This window comes from Asterias rubens, chromosome 17, assembly GCF_902459465.1.
Source record: "Asterias rubens chromosome 17, eAstRub1.3, whole genome shotgun sequence".
Taxonomy (NCBI): domain Eukaryota; kingdom Metazoa; phylum Echinodermata; class Asteroidea; order Forcipulatida; family Asteriidae; genus Asterias; species Asterias rubens.
The window spans coordinates 1,153,477-1,180,901 of NC_047078.1; the positions used below are offsets into that span (position 1 = coordinate 1,153,477).

The 27,425-nt window shown below is 39.9% G+C and overlaps 3 protein-coding genes across 3 annotated transcripts; 1 reads left to right on the plus strand and 2 right to left on the minus strand.

Annotated features, from left to right (window-relative positions):
* Positions 1–1,892: 1,892 nt before the first annotated feature.
* On the minus strand, positions 1,893–3,260 carry LOC117301681. The gene has a single exon (XM_033785710.1). The coding sequence runs from the start codon at positions 3,258–3,260 to the stop codon at positions 1,893–1,895; it is 1,368 nt and encodes a 455-aa protein (XP_033641601.1).
* Positions 3,261–8,017: 4,757 nt separating this feature from the next.
* On the plus strand, positions 8,018–13,513 carry LOC117301682. Its single transcript, XM_033785711.1, has 2 exons — positions 8,018–8,182; positions 11,755–13,513. Exon 2 carries the CDS (start codon positions 11,852–11,854, stop codon positions 13,511–13,513), a length of 1,662 nt encoding a protein of 553 aa, XP_033641602.1. The 5' UTR covers positions 8,018–8,182; positions 11,755–11,851.
* Positions 13,514–17,781: 4,268 nt separating this feature from the next.
* On the minus strand, positions 17,782–18,288 carry LOC117301683 (lectin BRA-3-like). Its single transcript, XM_033785712.1, has one exon. The coding sequence runs from the start codon at positions 18,286–18,288 to the stop codon at positions 17,782–17,784; it is 507 nt and encodes a 168-aa protein (XP_033641603.1).
* Positions 18,289–27,425: the final 9,137 nt, after the last annotated feature.

The following is a 27,425-nucleotide window of genomic DNA, read 5'->3' on the forward strand; positions in this document are numbered from 1 at the left end:
TGGTAATTGTCAACCAGTCTTCTCACTTGGTGTATCTCAATACTATGCAAATAAACAACGTTGTAAACATTTGAGCTCAATATTTGGTCGCCGACATTGCGAGAAAAAAATGGAAGAAAAAACGCCCTTGTCGCACAAATTGTTTGCTTTCAGATGCTTGATTTCGAGAAGTCAAATTCTGAGGTCTCGAAATCAAATTCGTGGAAAATTACTTCTTTCTCGAAAACTACGATACTTCAGAGGGAACCGATCCTCACAATGTTTTATACTATCAAGTAATAATTGTTGATATATATCATGGAAGTATGGAAATAAAAATTGTGTATACTTTTAACTGAATTGAAAAAAAAAAATGTCAAACGTGTTGGAGCATTTCCAATCTAAGCAACGTGAGAAAAGAAACATACATGACACTTCACACATTATTATTACGGACAATTCGAAGGCTTAATCTATTACATTTCACAGAGAGTTATTTACATGTCTCTTTTGTATGATATGATTCTAAAAACCTTACAAAATAATTATAATTTAGCAAATGATTACGAATCCTTCAAGTAGCCTTGGTGTCAAGACGGCCCAGTTGTATAAACAGAGTCGCGGCAAGAGGGCGCTCTCATCTCACGAACTGCTTCACAGCACCACTGGCTGTTCGTGTGGTTGTACCGCCCCGATCAGGACTGCTACGACTACTACAGAGGCAAGCATCCTGAGGCCAAGACTAATTTCAAAACAGAAACAATAACAATACAAAATTGAACTATCTTTGCAAACGCCGATGGGTATTTTAAATACATCACCACTTAAGGATGCTTAGGGTTTGAATAGATGGATTGCACATGACGTCATTAAACACCATGTTTGATGAAATGTGCACTTACTAGTGACTAAAGGCTATCATTGGTTGAGAGATGTGCAAAGTGCGTACACGCGTGAACTGCTGGACTTGTGGACAAGTCGTTAAATCGGCCCCACGCACTGAGATAGTGCTCTCGCGAGATCACTGCTCTCGCGCGAACTGATGGCTCGACTGTCCACAAGTCTAGTGAACTGCTAATTTGAAACACATTATGCAATTAGGTGCCTAAGATTGTACATGCCTAGTTTTACTGTAGCTTGTATTAACTTTAGCTTAACACAATCATGCTCAGCAGAAACATGTTACCAACGAAATAAAATACATAGGAATACATTATTAGGATATACCCCACGGATTGGTATAGAGGCTTTAGTAAATAAATATGCAAGGCCTTTAAAGACCCTGGACACTATTGGTAATTGCCAAAGACTAGTCTTCTCACTTGCTGTATCTCAACACTATGCATACATATAATAAACCTGTGAAAATTTGAGCTCAATCGGTCATCGAAGTTGCGAGATAATAATGAAAGAAAAAAACAACCTTGTCACATGGAGTTGTGTGCTTTCAGATGCTTGATTTCGAGACCCCAGAATCTAACTCTGAGGTCTCGAAATCAAATTCGTGGAAAATTACTGCTTTCTCGAAAACTACTCCACGTCAGAGGGAGCCGTTTCTCACAATGTTTTATACTCCCAACCTCTCCCCATTACTCGTTACCAAGTAAGGTTTATGCTAATACTTATTTTGAGTAATTACCAATAGTGCCCGGCCCATACACTGCCTTTAAGCAAAATTAGTGTAGTGTGCTAAACATTTTTAGTTCCTGCAAATGTTCTCAAGTAAACAGTATTCGGAGATTTTCGAACGCTAGATGGCAGCATACTTATCAGGTATATTCCCACAGTTTCCGTTGTTTTGAGCATGCGCACATTACCAATAACAATGGAGTCTGCTGCCACCTATCGTCCAAAAGTCACCCATTCGCGTTACGTTACCCGAACATGCATAGTAAACTTACACAATCGTTTCTTTACGAATATCTGTTTAGTTTACTAGCTCTTACAAGGTCTCTGAGCCTAAGCATTGACTTGTCTCTGACGTTAAAGTCTGGCAAAGCGAATCGTATTGCCCTTGGGTTATCCACGCGGTAGTGAACCATTCGAAGCTCAGTGTAAGGGTCGGCAGAAATGACATTGCCCCCAAGCTTTACATTATGGATTTTAAAATAGTGGACATTAATCGGCCGTAGGATGTTTTTATCATGTCCTGTGTTCTGAAGTGTTGGTTCTTTTGAGCGCCAAAGATTACGCGTAATGGCTGAATCCCCGATTGGCGTGATGTACTCTGGGTGCCCGAAGAACCAGTTTTGGATCCGCAGTCCTGCGAGATTTTGCAAAGTCTCGTCTTCTTGGAGGTAGTCTGTTATGAGAGGGCGCTTGGCGTCCATTGGCTGGATATACTCGTCGACGTCAATCTTCATCATCCAATCAACGTCGTACTTGTGACGCCAGATGCAGTCGTTCTCATGCGCGATCTGAACCTCAAGGTATGTTTTATATTGGGAGACACTGTGTGACCAGGGTATGACAGTCACGAAGCCCTGCTTTACATGTTCATGGACTGTTTGTGGTAGTTTTGTTACCTCTTCTCTCTCGTTGTCATAGATATAGACGTGCTCTACTCCCACATAGCGGTGGAAATCCAACCATTCCGGGATGAAGCTGTCCGATGATTTGACCATCGTGCACACCGCAAGTCGGTACTGTTTCTCCGGCGTGACACCTGATGTGCACACGGTCAAATTTGTGTAGGAGTTTTCGCTCCCGGCTCTGCGAAGGTTCATCTGAAAGTACGCCCTCCAGCGGTAGCGTTCCGGAAGAGGACACGTGATCACAACTACATATTGAGGCATGTAACCAAAGCTTCGTTTATCGTCAATGATTGGTTCGCTTATAGTCTGGTTCCCGTCTGGAAACTCGCACAGAAATAATTCCTTGTGCCACTGATGTTTTCGGAACTTCAATCCGACGAAAACCACCGAACCAGCGATCGGGTCAGCGAATACAGAGTGGACATCCGGCAGTTCCGGGTGCTGAAGTTTATCTTTCAAAAAACATGAGTAGTCACGTGGAATGGCGTATCTGTACATCGATTGATTCATTTCTTTGTACTTATCGGAGACTTTCTCGTCCAATACGGTGTTAGATTTCCACCAGTCTCTCCAAGTACTCTTCTTGTCCGGTAGGGTGTCAACATGTACTCCAATGTGCATGTTGAAATCGGCGTCGTAGTCGTAGATACCACCTGATGAGGTCATCATGACGTAGATAAACAGCGCCATCGACGACAACAGACCGGCAAGGAGGAGATTCTGAGTGTGCAACCGCCTTCGAATCATCTTTGAAGCTTCTCTCTATTTTCTGCTATGGAATCATAAAGACACTAGACCAACATGTTAAAATGTCTGACGCACTAATTTTTCAAAACGATGTTATTGTTTGACTCGGGGTGGGGTTTGAACGGGCTACCATTGGCTTCAATCACTGCAACACATCTGCTAGGATTCCAGAGAGAAGCACTGCCAGCTATAAGAGGGATGGAACTTCAAACCTCTCTCAGGATAAATTACAATGTCACCTTCTTATAAGAACAATCTTGACAGAACAAGGACAGAGCACAATATTGCAACCCAGCACCCTCTCCAGCACAGCAGCAATGCTTTTAGGAGAGTACACCATGTAAGATGCAATAGGGGTGATGTTGAGTGATGCTATAATGTTGCCACCACTCTAAAATGTCAATAGATAAAACCATAAAACTGACGGTGATGATAGTCTAATAAAGATATGCCAATCGGAAACTTTTATCAGTGTCGTGTATTGCCCACAATTAAGGTTGATCTGATTAGGGTATATCCGGTAGGAACTATTCCCTTGAGGTGTTTGCTCTGGTGACTGCAAGGGTGGAATACTAAGTAGCTCTACTTTTAAAGGCACTGGACACTATTGGTAATTGTCAAAGACCAGTATTCTCACTTGTTGTATCCAAACATATGCATAAAATAACAAACCTGTGAAAATTTTGACTCAGTTGGTCACCGAAGTTGAGAGATAAAGGGAAAGAAAAAACACCCTTGTTGCATAAACGTGTGTTCCTACAGATGCAAATGGCTTCAGGCCTGAAATATTTTATTACTTTGAGTGAGAAATTACTTTTGTTTCAACAACTACGTTACTTCAGAGGGAACCGTTTCTCACAAACAGCTCTACATTGCTCGTTACCAAGTAAGTTTTGTATAACAGTAATTATTTTTGAGTGTCAAGTGCCCTTAAAACAATAAGGCAACACAAAACATCATCAGCCAGATTGATTGGTTGTTTGATCCACATAATGATTATACCCACGCTGATTACAATGGGAGGTATTTTGCAGGATTGATATAAGGATTAAACAAAAGTAGTTGTTTAAGTTTAATCTAAACTGACTGATTATGAAGTGCAAACCAGAGCCATTTTGTTATGTGAAAAGTTTCCCCTCTTAAACGAAGTCATGTTCGGAAAAACTGTTTCTGAAAACCTACACAAACAGCTGGTTTCGGTTGAGAAAAATAAGTTGTAGATTGTGCGTGGTTTTGCACTACTTGCTCCTGCTCCTGACTCACACAACAGATTCAGCCCAAATTTTCACAGGTTGCTATTTTATGAATGGTTGATCACACGAATTATGAACACTGTATGCGACAACCTTGTCAGCTCTACCAATCCTGTATACTTTAACCAGAATAATGCAAAGATTATGGTGAGTGGTGTCAGTACCAACTCGACCTGCGAATTCCAAGAAAATACCGGTACACAAAGCTGTTCACGTCCAATTGATTTGGATCCGGTTTTGATTCAAGTTTAACAACTAGCAGAGTCCATTTCAAAAGATGCACCAACAAGACATACTTCAGAGTGTGACATTCCTGCTTATTTGGTTCCATTCAAAACAGGAAATTGTTTGAGTTGACAGTAATGAAGACAGATGTATCGAACTGTCGACAGATGCGTACCAGAGGGTCCCACCAGAGAGTCCCGAGATTATATCCTCCCAGCAATTTATGACATTCAAAGTTCGACAGTCTTGCTTATCCGGTTCCCTTAAAACAGTAAGGTGTTTTTGATGTGTAATGAAGACAGATGTGTACCGAAGAGTCACTTTCACGAGAATGTTTCATTTCAGCGAAGTATGACATTCAAAGTGCAGTATTGGTTATTCCAAACAACACTCGTGTTGGTGACATTGTAACCAAAGTCAAGAGAAGTATCGAACTGTCGACAGTCATACAATGCGGAAGATGTTCGACAGCGGTCGAAGACGATGCCATACACAGTATTCACTCATTGTAGCGGCAATGGGCTTTGTGTGGTGACCGACAAGTAGTCGATGATGAAACCAGGTTGAACACCAGTATGTCAGCGTGTCGACTAATTTCGGTAAAATGTCAAGCCTTGATTGGTAGCAAGTAGAAGAATCCCGCATTCAACAAAACTCAAAGTACATCATAACAACTGTACAGCTGATCAGGAACTACGAGCTTTGACATCACACAGTTCAAATTCAGCCTCCGAACGATCACACAATAATCATAATGTGCCAACACTACCAAATAGCACTGTACAAAAAATAATCATGTCATGCCCACACTCTACCCAAAGCACTATAAAATATACAAACATGTTGTACCTCACACTGTGTTCCCTATGACGTCAGGGCGGGCCAGCTATCTATAGCCGTACCCAAAAAGTAAATTTCAAGAGTTGAAGTACCGGTAAACCACCTTTTGGAATGGGGGAGGGCGCGTTTAGTAAACCTAGCAACCGACTATTGTAAAGTTACTATGCACTATGTAAAGTTTACAATTCACCATTTTGGCAGTCGCAAACACCCCAATGTGGACTTTGACCCCTGATACCGTCCGTCCTGCACATCCCTTTCAGTTTATGTTTAGTATTTATATCCGGACAGCATGATATTCAAGGACTTGGTATATTAAGTCAATGTTAATAGCCCAAAATGCACAATCGTCACCTGAAAATATACAATGAATCTTTGAAAACCGTCTGTATAATAAAATAAAAAAAATCAAGCTGCCAAGATGGACGCAATGTCCCAACCATGCCAGGTTTTATAGTTGTGATAATAATAATATAAACAAAAACATAACAACATGAGGGTTGCCGGTGCCCGAGATTTTGTCCCCAATTTTGGGAACAAAATAATAATAATAGGCTGGAGGAGTTGATTCAAAATAGGGCGCTATGAGAAGAAATTTGTACACAGTTTGCCGTAGTGGGAGGGGGGGGGGGGCTAGCCAGAATCTCATGCTACATCGGTGTTGCTAGAACTCGGATTTCACCCAGTCCTTTCCTTTAGAAACAATTTATTTTCTGTAACACGTGGGCATCAAAGCCCTTTATCGACAAGTTCTCAAAGCTTGGTCTGATCGAAGGTTGGTTTGTGAGTTTATGGTTTCTGACGTCACACTTCGAGGCTCGTGAATATAACGCCAGAGATTGGTCTCTAGCCTACGTCAAGATCCTGACGGATAAGGACAGGGGACCAGACAGGGGACCAGTCTAGTTTATGAGCTGCTATGGCCCTGCCCTTAACATTCTGCCAGAGCGGATTATGTAGTTTGAACTATATGTGGCGTGAATTGAGCAAGATACCGGCCATTGGGATCTGCTAGTTCCTGACAGTTGTACCTTTGACCTTGCATATCATAACACTCTGTGTTGGTTTGGCAGTTATGTGCGTCACTAACCCTTGTCTATCCAATGAAACCATTGGGTTTGCGAGACCAGTGCCTCTCTTTATCCCGTAGGTAAAGATGGCTATACTGGGTGCGTTCAATTTATAGTTTTCCCTGTGTCGACCCCGTGGTTCTCACTCGGCTGAGCCCCTGTCGACAAGAGCTAATCGAACGATCACTCGCCCTCTAATGTGACGTCATGCACCTCGGGTCACCCCCAAGTTACCCGTCCCGCAAGCAGGGAACTGGGGGCTGACCCGGGTGAGCCCCTGGAATGACGTCAAAGCTATTTGAACGTAGAGGGGCAGACCGGGGTAGACACGGGGAAGCTAATCCAACCGCACCCATAGTTTCAATTCTTTTACCCACTACTCTCCTCTTGTACAAAGGCAACCTGAGAAAACCTCTAAGAATTCCTAAGATTCCAAGGACACAATGGAGACACACGTCGCTATACCTAAAAGATAGGGGAGACGGGCGAGCACGTCTTTGTTTGCACCCCCTATACCATTACTTTTACATTTAATTTCTATTTTACACTTCTTCCCTATGTTTTGTTGACTACAATCTTACAATAACATCCAAAATCTCAAAATAGCGTGCCCCATTAACTGCAACATTTTCGTATTGAATGTCACCACTCTGTCATGGTATAAACTACTCCTAATATTTCCTTTGAATGGATGTTACCACATTTTGTGTCTTGTGCGATTGTTAACTTAAATGCTAACAATGCACGCAAGAGGGATTTTGGCGGTAAAGTCTTGGACGAAACTTGCTGTCTATTGTCTGTATTATAGAAACGGAAATAGACCCAAATTCCATTCTGTGCGAGGTCCATCGGGGGAAAAACGGGGGGAAAAAATCACCTTTTTTCGCTATTTTTCTTGTAATAAAAATATGAAATCAAGAAAATCGTGTGTTATGTTACACTGTGTTGCATATTTCTTACCAGGTGAGGGGACATCTGATATGCTGTCCTGTCCCTTTCAGTCTAAAAAGTGAGGGGGCATGTCCCCCTGCTCCCCCCACCCATCGACGCCCTCGTGTAAGGGTCGAAAACAAACAATTTATTGGCCGTTATCGTCAGACAAAACTGACAAAATAATCACCCACATCTTCCATTCGTCTTTAGCAAACACTTTGTATTGCATAAGTCTGTAAACTCAATTTGTGACGTGTTTCACTGCCAATGTGCAAATATATTTTGTAGATAATTCTATAATCGGAACAGCTGTAGACTACGTGTTTAACATACCAGCACTGGATAGCATGCATGACTGACTAAGCACGATGTTGGCTAGTGTGAACAGTATTACAAAACACTGCGTTGTCACACCCCTATTTTCTCGGTGCAGAGCGGCTTCGCACCGTGGACCGGGGACTCACACACCGGGGCTCAGTTGGAACATACCGGGGCTGGGTCGGTGATACGCTACCGTCGTTTGGGGCTGGTTTACGGTTGTAGCTTCGTTGCTGATGATACGCCCGAATTGTTCTCACCGGTGATCAAGAGCTACAATCATGTAAGTGACATCAAACTAAATCAGTAATCAATGATCTTTAATATAAAGAGATTATTTGTTAAATAGAAAGTGATCAGTTTCTGGCAAGGTACAACATAAACTCCTCTGTATTTTTGTCATGTCCGGTGAAAGTGAACAAAGGAACGGCAGTCAGTTCAACCATAGGGGTAAGTGATCTGAAATGTTGTTGAGCATTCATGCTAACACACATCGGTAGGAAAAGTTTCCGTATGGCGCCCCCACTTTTTCATTCGATATGAAATAATATAGTATCTAATTTACCTCAATGAGATATCCCTTTTTGTAAAAATGAGTGAAAAGGTGGTGGCGCCAGTATCCCATCGGTATATGGGTTAAAACCAAGAATTAATATTCTTTATCCCGATGCAAATTTAACATCTGTTAATACTTTTTCCCTTGCCTACACCCCGATTTTGAAAGGGTTTTGATACCTTTTGCAGATCAAGTTTTTGGCCATGACATGAATCCCTACTCACTGTGAATGAAGATATAGTTTACATGTAGAAGTTTCAGCTTCATTAGTCCTTACATTTTTTAGAACAACAAATCAAAGAGCAATGTTTTCAGCAGAGTTGCGTAAATACCAGTACTGGGGTGGACTTTCACAAAGAGTAAGGACTAGTCCTAGGAGATGTTAAAATAGTATGGGTAGTCCTAAGTTAGGACGAGTAATTCGTCCTAAAGTCGAGTTAAGACTAGTCTTACCTCTTTGTGAAATCTACACCCGATAATCACGTTGTAAGTGCTAAAATAATATTCGTTTCCTTAGACGAACATCATTTTCGTGACATTGTTTTCCTCACTTCTCAAAAAAACAAAGAGAAAAAAAAAACAAAAAAAAAACACCTCAGCAAATAATATTTTTAGGGGGAGCTTCCTAACATCATTATCTTTAAATCATGTAAGTTTATTGTACATCTGTTTGGACATTGTGTTTTGTGTCGTACAAGAATTTTACCCAAACCCTTTAAAGTCCCACCGTAATTGATTAGGTACTTTTTCGGAAAAAGAGTTAAGGTATTGGGTATGTCCGTATCCTGCCACCACCTTTTCACTCATTTACCAAGGGACAACATTCTCTATACCCAACCCCACCACCCAAAGAATAAATATTTCCAAATTGTGTGTGGTCATACTGAATGAAAAAAGTTTGTATTATTTATTATTTGGCAAACATGTATACATTAAGAAACTTCAAAAATATTCAACTTTAAAAGAAAACCCCAATAATAAGAATGCAAAGCGTAAAGGCAATACGAAATGTTTTAAAGAACAAGGAAGTGTGCCCACCAAAGAAACAGCCAAACAAATAAACTGCCCGGACACTGAAAAGTAAATAAGCAGACAATACCCAAAACAGATTCAAAAGACCGCGAACAAATCTTACAGACAACCGCAGGTTTGCCAGAACTGACAGCACTGTCATCATGAAGTGTGCCAGTGCAGCACGAGGCGCGATTATGCGCCCATTTCTAACACCAGTTCCTTCACAAAGCTGATAAGCACACACATAATATTGCTCAGCATATTAATATTTGCTACGAACAAAACCTTGAACAAATTGATCATTATAATTGTGATTGTATATGCCCCGCTATGTCTTTCTTGTTGTTGGTTAGCAAAGATCGAAGACACATATAACACCCCTTGCAAGTATTCTGCCTGCTCATTGGTTTAGAGCGCGTCACATGACATGTCTTAGTTTTGCTAGACGACGGCCGTGTGATAGTGCGTCGGTTTGCCATGCGCTAGTCCGAAGACTAGCACACGGTGTACAGTACCCAGACGTCCGTTGCGTGTACGAGGATGATAAATTAATAGTCTGTAACCATTTCGGATTGCACGACACTACATGCAGCACAGTAAAAGTGTTTGCAATCTGTATTCGCGTCGTCCGTGGATTGCAGCATTCAGGTCTGTAACTTAATAATAATAGTACATTATTTAGAAATGTTTGGGGTGTTATAAAACAAATGTTGACTGCTTTTACTCGTGCAATGGTTAAGTCGAAGCAGTCAATATTTGTATATTATGGCCTGCTATTATACAGCTCAATGTCCAAAGGTGCTAAGCATTTTCTCTGTGTTAAGATTATAGTTCTCCCGTTATTACATTTGGTACATTTGCTAGTTCACTGCAACACTATCTGTCAACCCATTATCTTAAAAAGGTTTGGGTGTACTTTTTACACATACATCTACAGGCGGTTTAAAGATAATGATGGTAGAAAGCTTCCCTTGAAACATTACTTGCTGAGGTGCTGTCATTTTTGGGGAGAAATGAATAAAACAATGTCATGAAAATAACGTTGTCTCGTTGAGACGATTTTCTTTTAGCATACAACAGATTTAGGAAATGTTTCCGTATGGCGCCACCACTTTTTCATTCGATATGAAATAATAATATAGTATCTAATTTACCTCAATGAGATATCCCTTTTGGTAAAAATGAGTGAACAAGTGCTGGCGCCATACGGAAAGTTTAAATCCCGGATTTACGCGACTCTCTGAAAACATTTCTCTGTGATTCACTTTTTTCTAAAAAAAAACTTGGTGACAATGATGCTGTAACTTCTACGAGTAAATTATATTACACACTCCATTTAGAGTGAGTATGGATACGTGTAAAGGTCACACACGTTATCTACAAAAGGTATCCAAAAATTATGTAATTCAAATACTTATGTCACAGATAACAATGTGAACACTGCATTATACACTGCAAAAACTGAGGTGTTAAATTGATTCACTTTGTATGTAACAACACCGACACCGTGTTAATATAATAATAATAATAACTACAACTTATATAGCGCCGAAGTCCGTCTCGAAGACACTCAAGGCGCTTCACAGAGAAACAATTAAATAAGCACAGGCTAAAAACACTTAAAGTAATTAAGTATTAACAAAACCTAAGAAATTAAAAAAACAGCAAACAAACGATATGGTAATGGGGATAAATAACACCATTATTTATCCCTTTAAGTAGAATCAATTTAACACCCCACTTTTGCAGTGTAATGGTCCTCTACGAAACCACGTTTTTTGGCTCATTAGGCTCTGGCTTGGGCTGCGTCAGCTACTTTGAAAACGTGTGCTTTGAGTACGGGAATTCATTCAAACTGACGGACGGAGCCTTAAGCCAGAACCCAAGCACAAACTATGGTTTTCGAAAATGCTCTGTATAATAGCGTAGGACATAAATCTGTACACGAGTGCAAACAGTGACTGAGTGGTGATATTGCACAACATTTTATTCGGACGGTAAATGTCAACAAATCGTGTACACATTGCTCCAACGAGCGCGTCCAATAAGAGATTTAGTCTTGAGCACCCCACAAACTATACGTCCATAGCAAAGGACCTACAGTGAAAATGCTAAATAGTCAAAATACACGAACAATACTTAGAAGTCTCGCAGCTTTTTACAGTAAAGGGAAAATTATTGAGTGACTATTGAGCTTTAATCCTCTGCTCAAATTATGTCAAGCCACCTTTTTTTATAATGTTCAAATTCTAAAAAAATTTCCAACGCTTTTTTTTTCATTTCAGGGCTGACAAGCTGAACGAGTAGTTGGTGTGAGACATAAGAGGCATTGCTTCCATTCGGCTCTCATATCACCATCTACACTTAAGAAGAAACGTTGTTATGCGCAGAATGCGCACCAAAATGAGGTCAACTTGCCGAGGATTCCTGCTGGTAGTCGTCTTTTCACTGGTGACCACATACATCATATTGTTCCATGACGATATGGTGAAGACTACCAAAAGAGAGACAGTATTTCCTACAGTGAGACCAACACTACGTCACGAGCAACCTGAGCACATTAAAGGTAGTAGATCGCTACTAAACACCAGCAACACAACCGTTCAACTGCACTCAAAAGTGACGCTAGAGGGTCCGTGTTATTTCCATGACAAGCTCCATGGCGACAATTTACCCGACATTCATTCTGTGTTTTCTGAGCCTGAAATTGGGCAGGTTGTATTCGTCGGACTGAAATTCTTGAAAGACCCTTGGAGTAAGACTAAGTTCAGATGCGAATTCCCAGATGGGCAGTTTAGCCACACCACGCAATCACTTGAAGACCGTAGGAGTTTCGGCCATTTCCCGCAGTATGTTGTTGTGCTGACGTGCCCATTACCGGATCCATACCGATTGAGAATCAGCTTCACCATGAATTTCACGAGGCTTCCTGGTAATCAGACGTACAGAGATATCAAAGTGTGCCCATCCAACTCCGCGCCAACGGAGAAGTATTTTCTTGCCATGTGCACAATGGTAAAAAATGTCGACAAATTCATCACAAACTGGTTAGACTTCCACAAGTACTTCGGTGTTGAGCACGCCTATATTTACGACAACGAACTGAAAGGCAAGTCTACCTTGCAAGTTGCCCTCAGAAAGTACATTGATGATGGTTTTGTCACGGTCATACCTTGGGCTCACACTGTTTCACGTAATAAGACTTATCTTGAGGTTCAGATAGCCCATGAAAACGACTGCATCTGGAGACACAAGCACGACGTTGATTGGATGATGAAGATTGACGTCGACGAGTACGTTCAACCAATGGACGCCAAGCGCCCGAAGATCACTGACTACCTAAAAGGTTCTATTTACGACAACGTCGCGTCAATGCGAATCCAGAACTGGTTCTTTGGACACCGAAAGTTGATCAGCGCTGATGATACCACCATATTTACGCGCAACCGACTGCGCAACAGAAAACCAACCCTTCAAAACACGGGTCACGATAAAAACATCCTTCGACCAATCAACGTGCACTATTTCAAAATACACAGCGTTAAACTAGGCGGTGACGTCATATCAGCTGACCCGTATACGGAGCTCCGATTGGTTCATTACAGAGCCGATAATCCACGAACTCGACACTTCAAACTTCCAAAGTTAAACGTACGGGACGATTCTATGGTTGCCATGATGCAATTTGTCGAAAAGGCAAAACTGGGAAACGATCGACAAAAGACACACCAACAAAAACTGATAAAACCCAAGAAGACTGTTCCAGAAAAAGGAAAAGAGCAACAAGAGCAACAAAAGAAACAAGAAAATGGAATAAAACAACAAAAGAAACAACAAGCAAATGGAATAGAACAACAAAAGAAACATCAAGAAAAGGGGATAATACAACAAAAGAAACAACAAGAACATGGAACAGAAATACAAAAGAAATTACAAGAAAATGGAGCAGAACAACAAAAGAAACAAGAAAATGGAACAGAACAACGCAAGAAACAAGAAAAGGGAACAGAACAAGAAAAGAAGCAACCAGATTCAAAAACATAGAATCTTTTGACTTGGAAAGTTGTTGTTGAATGACATATATTTCCCCCCAACTCAAAACAGATGCATTGTACATAGTATAGACTTATATAGACTTTATTTTTTTCGTCTATGCAAAAGGCTTGCATGTTATCATTTTAACCAAAGGTACTTATTACAACGGTTTTTTTTTCATGAGACCTTCTTGAAACTTAAAGACACTGAAAAATAACGGTAATAACTCAAAATAAGTGTTAGCAAAAAACTTACTTGATAACGAGCAATGGAGAGCTGTTGATAAAACATTCTGTGAAACGGCTCCCTCTGAAGTTACGTAGTTTTTTGAGAAAGAAGTAATTTCTCACTAAAATATTTGAATTGAGTACGAGACCTCAGCTGAGGCCTCGAATTCAAGCATCTGAAAGCACACAACTTGTGCAACCATTGAGTCAAATTCACAGGTTTGTTATTTTGTGCAAAGTGAGAAGATTGGTCTTTGAAAATAACCAACGTTGTCCAGTGCTTTAAAGCCATTGGACCCTTTCGGTAAAAAAAAAAACCTTTTGGTAAAACAATATAAATTCTCGTTAGCGAGAATTACGGATTTATTTTAAACACATGTCATGACACGGCGAAACGCGCGGAAACAAAAGTGGGTTTTCCCGTTATTTTCTCCCGACTCCGATGACCGATTGAGCCTAAATTTTCACAGGTTTGTTGTTTTATATATAAGTTGTAATACACGAAGTGTGGGACTTGGACAATACTGTTAACCGAAAGTGTATAATGGCTTTAAAGCTCTCAAGAACATTATTTTCCCGAGAAAAAAATATCACTCACAAAATGGGGACATTTTGAAAAATGACATTTTATTTCATATAATTGAATGTTAAGTAAAATATAAGTTGTTTTTGTTCGTTTGAAAATAATTGTACTTATTAAAGATAGATATTATGAAATGTTTTCAAAGGTTCTACAGCTCAAAAGTTATGGAGCGATTTATTTTGTCTTGCCGAGATGATAAAGGTTGAGTTTAAAAACCAGTGGAGTAAAACTTATTAATAAACAAAGTTTCGTGTGGTAGTTTTGCATTTTGAAGCAGTTCGAACTTAAACACACATTGTCACTATTCCAAATAACAAATATGACACTTTTTTGTAGAAACCAGGCACTTCCCCGATACCCTAACCTCCTGAAAACTACAAGAAACTACAAATAAATAGTAAACTTGCCGGGACAACGATGTTTACACCTCTTTGGTTGAAGTGTTGGCTCTGAAAAGAGCCGGCGTGGTCTCGAAGTTTCGAAAAGTATACCTTTTCTCCCGAAGACGAAAAGAGTATAGACCTAATAAACATACTGTCACCATATTGGTCATGTTCCCCGTTTCCATAACAGTAATGAATGCTAACATTGCGCAAACATGGCACCAGACTAGTATTTCGTTCAGCCTCAATTTTGGTTAGGCCGTGTCCGAATTGGTGGCTATGGCTGCGGCTACGACCGTTGCCAGGGATGTTGCTAAGGGCGTCCTATAATTCAATGACGCGGCGATCAAGCCGTAGCCGTAGTCGTAGCCGCCAATTCGGATCCGGCCTTACAATAATTTGGAATGGAGTAAAATCAAGATGGTCACACCGTGATAAAAGGTCTATACTGTTTGAAACATCGAGACCACACCGGTTCTTTTCAGAGCCAACAATCCCACAATGAGATGTATATACATGGCTGCACCCGCAATAGTTTACTATAGGTTTTCTCGGTCAAATTCGGTAAATGAGCAGTCAATTTAATTTTCATGCGTTCGAATTAAAACTGCAGTAATGTTTTTATTCGAATTCGATTTTGTAATAAAAACATTACACCCAAGGTGTAAAGTCAAGATTGAATACCGGGCCTATTATCTGGTCCAAAGCTGGCGTCATCTGGTTCATTTTTTAATATGTATAGACGATGTGACCTATGCTTACATTCAAACCGCCCTCTGTTGATAAAACACTGTATACGTCATGTTTCACCGGGCAAAAAGTCGCGTAGTCATAGTAAGATTGCATACACTTTCTAGCTGTCTGCCAAAACACAAAGGTTTTGCCCGGCGGTATGCGCGCGAATCATGTTATGGTTTACGAGTGGCGTCAGAGGTCACATCGTCTATAGTCTTTACTTTGGTAGAATTCCCAGAAATTACCACATCCCATAAAGACACTGTACACACGTTTGGTAATATTGTCAAAGTTGCAGTGCTCTCACTTTTGTGTATCCCATCATAAGCATAAAATATCAAACCTGTGTAAATTTTGGCTCAATTATTGGTCATCGAAGGTGCGTGAAAACCCTGAAAAAACACCCTTGTTGGACGAATTTGTGTGCTTTCAGTTAGGAATAAAAGACTTCTAGCTAGAAGTCTTTTAATATTCTAGTGAGAAATTACCCATTTACCAAAAACTACGTTACTTGAGAGGGAGTCGTTTCCCACAATGTTTTATACTTCCAACAGCTCTCCAATGCTCGTTGTCAAGTCAGTTTTTAAGTTAATATTTGATTTGAGTAAGTACCAAACGTGTACCTTCCCTATAAACCAAAGAAACAAAACAAACACATGTTTCAACTAAGAGCAACACCAACTTATTTTATTTACAATTTACATTATTCACAAACGAGAAGGAACCCAGTGCTCCTTCCCCGGTAAATGAAAACACGATGCAAGTGAACAATTCCATTTTGTTTTTGCAGTAAAATAGACAAGGGCACACTGCCTTCGGATTTGGCACTTTGTGCTTTAAAATAATATGGTTGGTAAGATTATATAGTTAAAATTAGAATAATAATGATCCACACAAAATATGCCTCGAAATTTTGTGATTTTCCTTTTACTTTGTGAACTAATTAATAAGGTCCGCCATGTCGCGCCATTTTGTAGAAACAAAGTTTTGACTCCACAAAATACTGGACCGTGTGAGTTAAGAAGTAAATGGAAAACCACACAATAAAATTGTGAAGGATATTCATATTTTTAATTACATTTCTACTTTTAAAACATCTTTCCAAACATTCAGCTCACATAAATGCTTCGCTTTTTATAGCCCAAATCGCCCAATCCGAAGGTAATGAGCTCTTTAATACGCAGTTTGTAAACCGAATGCATTGCTCTCGCAAACGTGTCACGATTGATGATTCCAAAGAAAAGTTAATGGCCTGACGTTTCGACCCTATAGCAGAGTCTTTCTTGATGGTCTTCAAGACAGAATCTGTACATGGTCGAAACGCCGGTCCGTTAACTTTTTGTTCTCATACCATAATATGGTACTTTTGGTTGATAAGCACTTTGCAGCAACTAAATTTATTTTCTGATTGACGATTCCATCTACACATCCAAACTGTGAGGTCTTGGTCAAGAAAAAAAACATTCTAAAAATTAAAAACAACAAGAAAAAAAACATCAATTATTTTAATGGCAAATCTTATCGGCGAGGTGGTCTCTAAAATCAGCGGTGTGGGCTGTCTAAAGTTGAATGGAACGGAACAACTATTGGTAATTATTACTCAAAATAATTGTTAGCATAAAACCGTACTTGGTAACGAGTAATGGGGAGAAGTTGATAGTAGTTGAAGTTTTGAGGTCTCGAAATCAACCATCTAAACGCACACAACTTCATGTGACAAGGGCGTTTTTTCTTTCATTATTATCTCGCAACTTTGACGACCGATTGAGCTAAAATTTTCACAGTTTTAATATTGTATGCATATGTTGACATACACCAAGTGAGAAGACTGGTCTTTGACAATTACCAAAGGTATCCACAATACAGTTCAGAACAGCCAATGATAGTCCTATATGCTGGTGATATAATGTTCAATGTAAACAAAGACAAATATGACAAAAAAAAGTCTTATATTTTAAAAGTCATTGTCCACAGTGCAGGAACGAGTTAATTTTAAAGTCAACATATTTTTTCCCCAACAGTTTCTGCGTCCGCATACAAAGTAAACTACAATTGCTTGGCCCAATTTCATAAAGCTAAGCAGAAAATACTGCTTGAAAAGTTTCTTTGCTAGGCAAAACTCAGTGGGGCACCAGGCATAAACATATAAAATTAATGTGATTTTGGCTAGTTTTGTGTGCTTAGCAAGTTTTTGTGCTTACGGGCTTTCTGAAATAATGTTGGGCATTATGAAACTGTTCAGCCGTCATCCATAGGCTCATCAGATTGAAAGAGTGACTTCGATAGTTTGGTTTGCACGGCAACGACACACCGTGGTAACCCCGTATAGTTCCTCCATGCCGAGACCGATCAGACACTGGGGGCGATAAGGCGACCATCACGACCCGTCTCAAGGCAGAATCCTGGGTGGCGCACCGGGCGCTTGCAGACTGCGCGGTAACCCTTTCCACACGGCCGATCATCCCAGGTTTTGCTTCCGGTTGTACATGCACAAACGGGTTTTCCTTCGCCTTTATTGCCATCTGGTTGGTTTATTCCCCAATTCTGAAAGCCACTTGACTCCCCTCCGAAGAGACAAGTCCAGTTTCCATCCATGTCCAAGTCGCTACAGCCAAGCCACATATCTACTCTGGGCTCAAAGAATCCCCAGATGTAATAGTTTTCGGCTTTAGAGTTCGGCACAGCAAGGGTTGCTTGTAACTCGGTACAAGTAAGATTAGCTTTCGACCATGGCTTACCGGGAAGCCCTGCATAGCAAGACTCGCCAAATTCTTGCCATCCAGGCGGGCAGATCGCAGCCAAACGACGGCAGCAGAATACGGCCAGAACAATGAGGGAAACACCGGAGATTTTCATGGTGATTATTGCAGCACGCTGTCCGTAATGTTTGGTGTGCCTAAGCTGCTGTAAATTTGACACCAGTTGCTCTGATCAAACTTGGCACTGATATTGAGGCAAGATTGATTGCCACTCGCTTTTTATATGCAAAAAAAAAGGAAGAAATAAAAGATTAATCAGGCACACGCAAACCCTCAAGCCAAACGAAGGCCAACAATTACTAGTGTGACCAATTTAATCAAGGCATACAAGAAGTGAAGGTTTAAAGGTGCAGTTTTAAAAGCTGCGTTCCCTTTTTACAATTTGTCTTGCAAAAACTGGACAATGGCCCGAAGTTTCGACCCCAGAGTCTTTCTTTAAGGATGAAATGAAATATTGCGAACTTTATATACTAATAATTTTTATGAATATATATATATATTTATAATTTTAAGTCTGTTTAAGTAGTGCAATTAGACGCGCATAACACGGCCGATGAACAATGTGTTTTCTTTTGAAGTGCAAAATGGATTCCTCTGGCCCCTCAAAAATAATCGCGACTGCACCTTTAAGACAACCTTGTTCCGATTCTTAATTAATTGGCGGTTCGTCTATAATGAGTTTGCAGCGTGAGAGGTGCTTTTAAAAAAGGCACTGGATACGTTTGTTAGTTACTCAAATTCATTGTCAGCACAAAACCTTACTTGGTAACGTGCAAGGCTAGTCTTGACTCTTTGTGAATGAAATCCACCCCATTGCCTTTAAGTTTGCAATTACATTTTACGTATCATCGACTAACTACAATATAACGAAAGGGTGGTATACCGAATAAGGTCAGTAAATTGTTACTCGTGCGATAATAAATTTAATTTAAACAAACTAACACGTGACTTGGACCAAGTTTTATAATTTTCCAAGCAACTAGATGCATTCGAGTCCATCTGTTTGGATAAGGGTTTTGTTTTTACGAAAAACGTAACACAAAACATATAGTTACTGGCCCGACGTTTCGCCCCTAGCAGACTCTTCCTGAAGGCTAAAACATTACCACAAAATTCAATTTTCTGACGTCACAAAGCGCGTTTGTTTCAGCTGGGGTCGTTTTGATTGGCTGACCGTTGAGGTAAATTGTAATGTATTTAAAAACTATTTATTATTTTGTTCATGTAATGATTTGGTATTTTAAGGTTTTATAAGAGTTCATACTAATGATTGTTAATGATAATTTATATAGTCGGGTTGGTACTGTATGGATGGATTTTACTAAGCGTCACCACACATTATGAAAACTCCCGGGTCAGAATTGACCCGGATTTTGGTCCCAGGGTGCCACACCTTTTTCTGGGTCAGTTTGACCCGGAGTCCGTGTCAATGTGTGCTGAATCCGAGTCAAAATCAACGGTTTTAAACAAATTTCTGGTCACAATGACATGGATTTCGGGTCACATTGACATCGATTCCGGGTCAAACAGACCCAGAAATGGGTCTGGCCCCCTGGGACACGAATCCGGGTCAATTCTGACCCGGGAGTTTTAAGAGTGTAGTACCAATGATGTACACAATGCAAAAGTGCATACGTGTACACGCTACGCACACAGCTCTTAGCCAATTAGCCATGTAACGTCACAGCCCGAGTGTTAGCCAACCCAGGTTGGAAAACTATGGAAAGCCATGATGCAAATCATCTGTTTTTACGATTGTGTGTTTTACAACATTCGGCCGTCTATGCCAACCAAGGCGGTTTGTTTATCAACCAAAGGAAGGTCTATAGAGTATCTTTCCCTTGCCCCTGTCTAAATCCAACTGGGGGCACTGTGTGGATTGGGTGTTCAGTCCCTTCCTGGCTGCATGGGTTTTTCCTGTAATAATTATCTGGGGGTTTCCCCCACATCGGCATGTATAAGGTTACCATGGAACATCGACTAGTGGTTGACAAAAATAATGGTCGCTACTCGAATATTCCCCTTGTCTTCCCTTCATTGGGTCATTGGGCCAGATCAATAAAAACTAGCATTTGCTTTTACTAGTCTTTTACTTACATCCTTATAAATAAAAGTAAGCCTTAATATTGCTAGTAATTGGTCGAACTAGTAGGTAAAATCAATGCTTGAGGGACTCTTCTTATTGAGATGTAAATAAAACCGACATTTTACTATTACCTGATAGTTTCACAAGATACTGGGCCGTATAAAGGCCAGCATTAACAAAATGTCGATAAGTTTAAGATCAGGCATGAGAATCTGCTCAAATCTCTATAAATAACCTTTTACTGGAAAAACACCATTTACTTGAACGGAACAGTAAGTGGTCAGAGAAAAGCACAATAGCGGGGTATTCAGGAGTATAACAATAGAGGCATGGACTCGCAGATCAATAGCGATTAACTGAAATGCAGGCGGGGCAGTTTCCACTTAGTCAAGTGTTTGATGGCGGCAGTGGCTATATGAGGAAACAGCCAGCCTCTCCACGCCAGAGCTCCAGAGATTGGTTCTTTTAGAGCAATTAAAGTACACAACAAATTTATAAGTAACATTTACAGGTGGATCATTCGGCCAAGGGAAAAATAACCCTTTAAGCCTGTAGTCCCTGCACCGCCCGAGTTTGCTGAAAACTAATATATCAAGATTCTTGCAGTTAATTACTGGAATCGTAGTCCAAATTTTAAAAGATAGCCACAGCTTAGTTTTATGCAAAATTTGAACCTTGATATTTGTATAAAAGTACATGTTCGCATGAGAACAATGAATGTCTCTCGTTAAACGGCTACGGTAATTTTTATGGCGAATAATATTCGTTTGAAAGGATAAAATGGACACAATAGCTTTTCAAGGCTTTTATCTGACTCAATTATTATACTGATTAAATGCGAAGGCGTGAGTTTTCGACAATATTATCATGAATGATGAATAAATACAGTTTCCTTTGTGTTTATTAATGAGCGTCTTGTTGGGGTAAGAGCTAAATTATTTCATCATCATTAGCTTCATTAGCTTAATAACGACTATCGAGGATTCTTTTTACGTTCCTTTTTTTCTACAAACACAAGCTAGCAAGGTTTCCTCCTACCACATACAGTATATCGATAGGCGGCTGGGCGGTCCAGTGGCTAAAATTAATGGTTAATACTGACGCGATACCGAGCCATATATGCAACACTGTTGCTTAAGTAAAATCTCAAGCTCCTCATGCAGTAGCTTGTAAAAATACAAGTAATTGCTACAGTATGTTAGTAAAATGTCGTTTTTATTTATATGTCTATAAGTGAAAGGTAATCCAGCGAGCAAAATGTTCATGCCTGATCTTTTACTTTTCAGTCTTCTTGCTAATGCTGAACCTTTAACTTGATAAATTGCTAGTTTTTATTTATCTGGCCCATTGGCTAATAGACCTTTATTACGCTGTCACATCTTGGTCATGTTCCCTGTTTCCAATAACAGTAATGAATGCTAACATTCATGGCGCATGGCACCAGGCTATTTTTTGTCCAGCAACAGTTTGGTTACAATGAGTTGGAATGGAATAAAATCAAGATGGCCACACCGTGATAAAGGTCCATACAGTGATTAAGTTTGCTTCAACCAGAATCAATGAAATTTCACATGTTTCGTATGATCAAATAAGATTTCAATCTAGAATTTTGAATCTGAAAGTCAGCCTTCGGCTTTGGTGCTAAAAATGAATAAATGAATGTATTTATGGAATAATACCCAGTAAAATTTCATCACAATAGATGAGTTGCAACACGCGTAACTGACCGCCATCTTTGAAAAGTGCACGCAAGAGAGTCACGCGCAGCGCGTACACGTGGCACTTTTCACGTGTTAAATCAGGTGGTGGTCAACGACGCGTATTGCAACCCATCTAATAGGCACTGTTCCACTGCCATGTAAATTCTGCAAGGATATACTTTAGTTTATTGCCTCCCCAATAACCTGAACTGTTGGATCTCTTGTCTAGTTTTACAAGGCAAGATAGATTTAATAAAATTGATATTACCATTACGATGGAAACGCCTTATATCTGCCGCCACACATTCTGCCTGATTAGCTACTGACAATTGCGATCACCAGGCAGCAACATAAAGACACTGGACACCTTTAGTAATTGTCAAAGACCAGTCTTCTCACTTGGTGTATCTAAACATTATGCACAAAATATTCAAACCTGTGAAAATTTGAACTCAATTGGTCGTCGAAGTTGCGAGACGAAAAAACACCATTGTCACATGAAGTTGTGTGAGATGCTTGATTTCAAGACCTCAAAATCTAATTCTGAGATCTCGAAATCAAATTCGTGGAAAACTACTTCTTTCTCGAAAACTACGTTACTTCAGAGGGAGCCGTTTCTCACAATGTGGTATGCTATCTACAGCTCTCCATTGCTTGTTACCAAGTAAGGTTTTATGCTAACAAATATTTTGAGTAATTAACAACAGTGTCCACTGCCTTTAATTTAGAACACAGTCGCAAAATTTCATCTTCAATGTTTCATAATAATTTTCATATTCGACTAAATTTCTAAGACCCAACTAAAAATAAATGTTGGTCTAGCTTTGTTGCGGCATCGTGAACCTCAGTTCGAATCTTATGTTAAAGGAATATTACAGAATTTGTAAGAAAAAAAATCGTCTAAGATCACAGATTTACATAAAACCTAAACGGTCTACTGATGATGATAGTAGAAAACATATCCCTTTAAATATTTATGTCTGAAATGTCATTTTTGATGACAAATAAATAAAACTAATTTCCCGTTTGGAGTTTATTGCTCAGTGATAGCTTTATTCATTTTATTAATTGACTATTTTCTCGCGACTCAGATGGAAAATCGACCTCAAACGTCTACATGCTTGTCAGTTTATGTATAAATGGTGGATTATATACAGTGCTTCTGTCATCAACTGTTTTGTAAGCAAAACAAAATCTACAATGTTCCTTTAAGTTCAGCTAGGGTTTTAGACTGAAGTGTTAAAACTTTTAGTGACTAATTTATGCTCCGTATTTAGATGCCTTTATCTGCAAATGATGTTGTTTCAACAAACCATTTTGAAATACGCATTGAAAAACAAAACCAAAAACACACATTTTTAAATAAACCATATCTAAATGAAGTCATACACATTTTAAAATAAACTGAATTAAAGTCAAACACATCAATTTTCTCAACAGGGGACTTACTGAGGTTGAGAAGTCACCTTGTCTAAATTGACTTTTCTTAGCCAGACGCGTTACTGCAACCTCGGTCCCAGGGGCGATCGATCTCGCCCCACCTTGACCTCACACCACGCGCTGCTTGCTCGTTACCCCTAATTGGTTGGCAGATTAACTGTGCCAGAAATATGGCACAATTAAATTAGGCCGTTGGCCAATCCATTATGAGCGCGATGATGCATATTCTACAAACTTGGCCCAATTTCATAGAGCTGTGCAGAAAATATTGGTCAACGATTTTCTGCTTAACAGAATCAAGCAGAATACCAGTCACACATTGTACAACGTGGCTAGCTGGTAACCTTTTCTGGAAACCTTTTTTTCTGGCGCCAAAGAGCTGCTGAAGCACTGGGAATATGGCTCGTCAAATCTCTGCTTTGCGCAATTTAACATGATACCAGGCACACATTGCCCATGGGAAATGGTATTGGCTGGTAACCTATTTTTGATAACCAGATTTGCTTGTGCTTAGATTCTTTTTGTGCTTAAGCAGCTCTACGAAATTAGACCACGGGGTGCTTAGCACTGTGTGCTTAAAGGAACACGTTGCCTTGGATCGGTCGAGTTGGTCTTTGAAAAGCGTTTGTTATAATATGCATATGGGTAGAAAGATGCTGTATCAGTAGAATACAATGATCCACCCAAACATGCCTCGAAATTGCACGGTTTTCCTTTTACCTCGTCGACTAACACGGTCGGCCATTTATGGGAGTCAAATTTTTGACTCCCATAAATGGCCGACTGTGTCAGTTCGCACAGTAAAAGGAAAACCACGCAGTACCGAGGCAAACTTGTGTGGATCATTGTATTCTACTTTTAAATTATCTTTCCAACATATGCATTTTATAACAAACGGTTACAAACGCTTTTTTTATAGACCAACTCGTTCGATCCAAGGCAACGTGTTCCTTTAAGCTATAAAACGGAATATTGTGTCGAGTCAAAGAGCAACCGGGCCCAATGGACCCTTCCCATGAAATATGCTAATTACATTTACGCATGCGTACAGACCCTATTGGTTGGCAAACACCATAGAGTTGTGCACTAAGCAGACGCGCAATCGCGTCTGCGTCACGCAGCAATTAGCCATGTACAAAACAGCGCGATTTCCCCTCATTTTGCCAACCAAAATGTTAGTGCGCACGCGCTGTGTGCAATTTACATATTTCATGGGAAGGGTCTAGTTCATAGCTCTGCCTACCGCCGAGTTCTGCGCTTACGATCACCATTCGCTTACCTGAAGTGCCGAATTTCTGTAGAAATTAGTAAAGTGGAGTACGCACGCGCACAAGCCGAAATTCCCCGCAAACCCATGAAATGTGCTTGACATAAGCACAGAATTCCCTGCTTCCGAAAGCGCCGATTTGTTTGCTTACGGTAAGCAGAGCCACGAATTTGGCCCCTGGTTCCCTGCCATTCTTCTTTGATCTTTTGACATGTCTAACTCGGAGCTGAGTGTTGAGGGTAAATTGCGAGAAACAATTCGGTTTTTTTTTCAACATAGCAGACCGTGCTCTGGGATAAAAGTAAAGAAAGCCACACAATTTCAATGGATCTTTATGAAATTCAATATGATTCTACTTTGAAAATATCTTTCCAACCATATATATTTTAAAACGACCGCTTTTTGAGCTTAAAGGGTGTTTGTAACTTTTGTAGGACAAAAAACACAATGTCCACAGATTTACACTAAACTTACACAGTTTGAAGATAATGATAGTAGAAAGCTTCCCTGAAAATACTACGTGCTGGAGGCTGTAGTTTTGGGGAAATGAGTAAAACAATGTCATGAAAATAATTTTCGTCTCATGAGACGAAAATTAATTTACCCATTTACAAACGTATTTTCATGACATTGTTAAAAATGTTAATACTCATTTCTCAAAAACTGCAGCACCTCATTAGTAAGTAATATTTGAAGGGGAGCTTTCCGCTATCATTATCTTCCAATCCTGTAAGTTTAATGTAAATCTATGGACATTTTGAAAAGGTACCCAAATCCTTAAAGGCGCTCAATCCGTGTCCCATTAAAAAATAAAAAAAAGTAATATTTACTAGAACTATTTAAGTGTAATATCAGTGGCCATGGAGCTTGGACAGTAGCTTTAAAAAAATTGTTCCAATTTTATATAAAATAAATCATTCAATGTTTTGCTTGGCTGAGTACTTACTCGAGTGTATTCCAGTCGTGTGCGCACTGGCGTGGACACCGCGTAAAAATTCGATATGAACAAAACCTCAAACCTAAGAATACACGTAGATCGATGCATCGAAAGCAGACGCATCAACAACACCTGGGCGACCCTGCTTGCGTTCGATAGGAAATCAAGTACCAAATGTAATGGTGATCGACTTTTCGAGAGAAGGTACAGAAAAAAACAAACAGTTTTTGTTGTTCCCAGCAACAGAAATGCACGCCCGTTAGGCCCTACACGTAGCAAACGTCAATTTCCCGACTTTATTGGTGCATAACTTCGCTGTGGAAATGAAAAAAAAAAAGTTTCCTGTATTACAGATCCCTTGAATAATTGGCCGCCATCGTTGATGATACGTCACCACAGGTGGAAGGCTCTCATTGGCTGAGAGTCATGCGCAGCACGTCACGTGAGCAACTTCCCAACGTTAGTCATCAAAAATGGTGGTCTGTGACGTCATGTGCAACCTGTCTTTTTCAGCAGAGCGTCTGCGTAGTTGAACCGAAGAGTGCTTGATTCTGGATAGTGTGTACTACGCGCGGTTGAATCGCCAAAGCGCGCCCGCCACGGTAGGATTTAGTTAATTGGACGGCTTGAAATCTAGACTACACTGGCAAGCTAAAGACTACATGCTGTATGACTTTTGACAAACTGTGAAATGCCTTTAGCCGAGCACTCTTCTCAAAACAAAATTACCGCAAAATCATTTTCAAACTTGGAGTGGATTCTCCCTAGAACTCTTCGGACTGTGCGGGGATAATCTCGGTTTCCTCAGTTAGTCGCTTGACGGCTGTGTGTCAAACTTGCTAAGCTCGGACGTTTAGTGCTAAGCAAAAGCGGGCAACCAATTTGTGATCGGTATGTCGATGGTCCGCTGCTTAACTATTTTTTAAATTTGAACTAATAAGCTCAATGCCTTCAACAGCGAACGGGACGTCTCATCATCAAACACTAGACCGAAAAGAACCATTTTCTTACCAGTGTTTCACTTTTTATAATCTTAGTAAGGAATCTTAAGGAATCTTTATAATCAACTCTGCCACCGTTTGAAATATAGTGCGCCCCCTACAGCTTCTCTTCAGATATGTTTCTTTTCATAGGAAGGCGATCGAAATTGGCCGCGAGAAAAATAACACAAGCATAATACAGGCCTGACATATTTAAAATGAGCCACTTAAATTTATTTGAAGTTGAATCATCTCAAAGAAGCCTAGCCCCAAATCTGACTTCACAATCATGTGGTTCATGATCATGTGTCATGGCAAATCTGAGGGAGAGTTCTGATGCAGAGAAAAAAACTGCGATCTCAGACATATTTAAAATGAGCCACTTAAAATATTTGAAGTTGAATCATCTCAAAGAAGAAGCCTAGCCCCAAAACTACGATCTCAGACTTTCTATTCTTGTTCCCGAACTCGAACTTTCAAATCAAAATTATCAACTCAAAAACTCGAACAAACAAAAAAACCTTCATCTGAACTATGAAACCATTCGCCATTTTCACTCAATTTCACGTGTTTTAATTTCAAGCATTAGTTTCACAATGATGTAAAGCAGAGCACATGAAAATTTCATGAAAATATGAATTGATTTATAGGCAGTGGACACAATTGGTAATTTCTAAAAGTAATTATTAGCACAAAACCTTGGTAACGAGTAATGGGGAGAGGTTGATGGTAACAATCATTGTGAGAAATGGCCCCCTCTCAAGTAACATAGTTTTCGAGAAAGAAGTAATTTTCGACGAATTTGATTTCGATACCTCAGATTT

Coding starts and splice junctions, on each gene's coding strand:
- LOC117301681 (XM_033785710.1), bottom strand. CDS start 3,260: ATGATTCGAAGGCGGTTGCACACTCAGAATCTCCTCCTTGCCGGTCTG.
- LOC117301682 (XM_033785711.1), top strand. CDS start 11,852: ATGCGCAGAATGCGCACCAAAATGAGGTCAACTTGCCGAGGATTCCTG.
- LOC117301683 (XM_033785712.1), bottom strand. CDS start 18,288: ATGAAAATCTCCGGTGTTTCCCTCATTGTTCTGGCCGTATTCTGCTGC.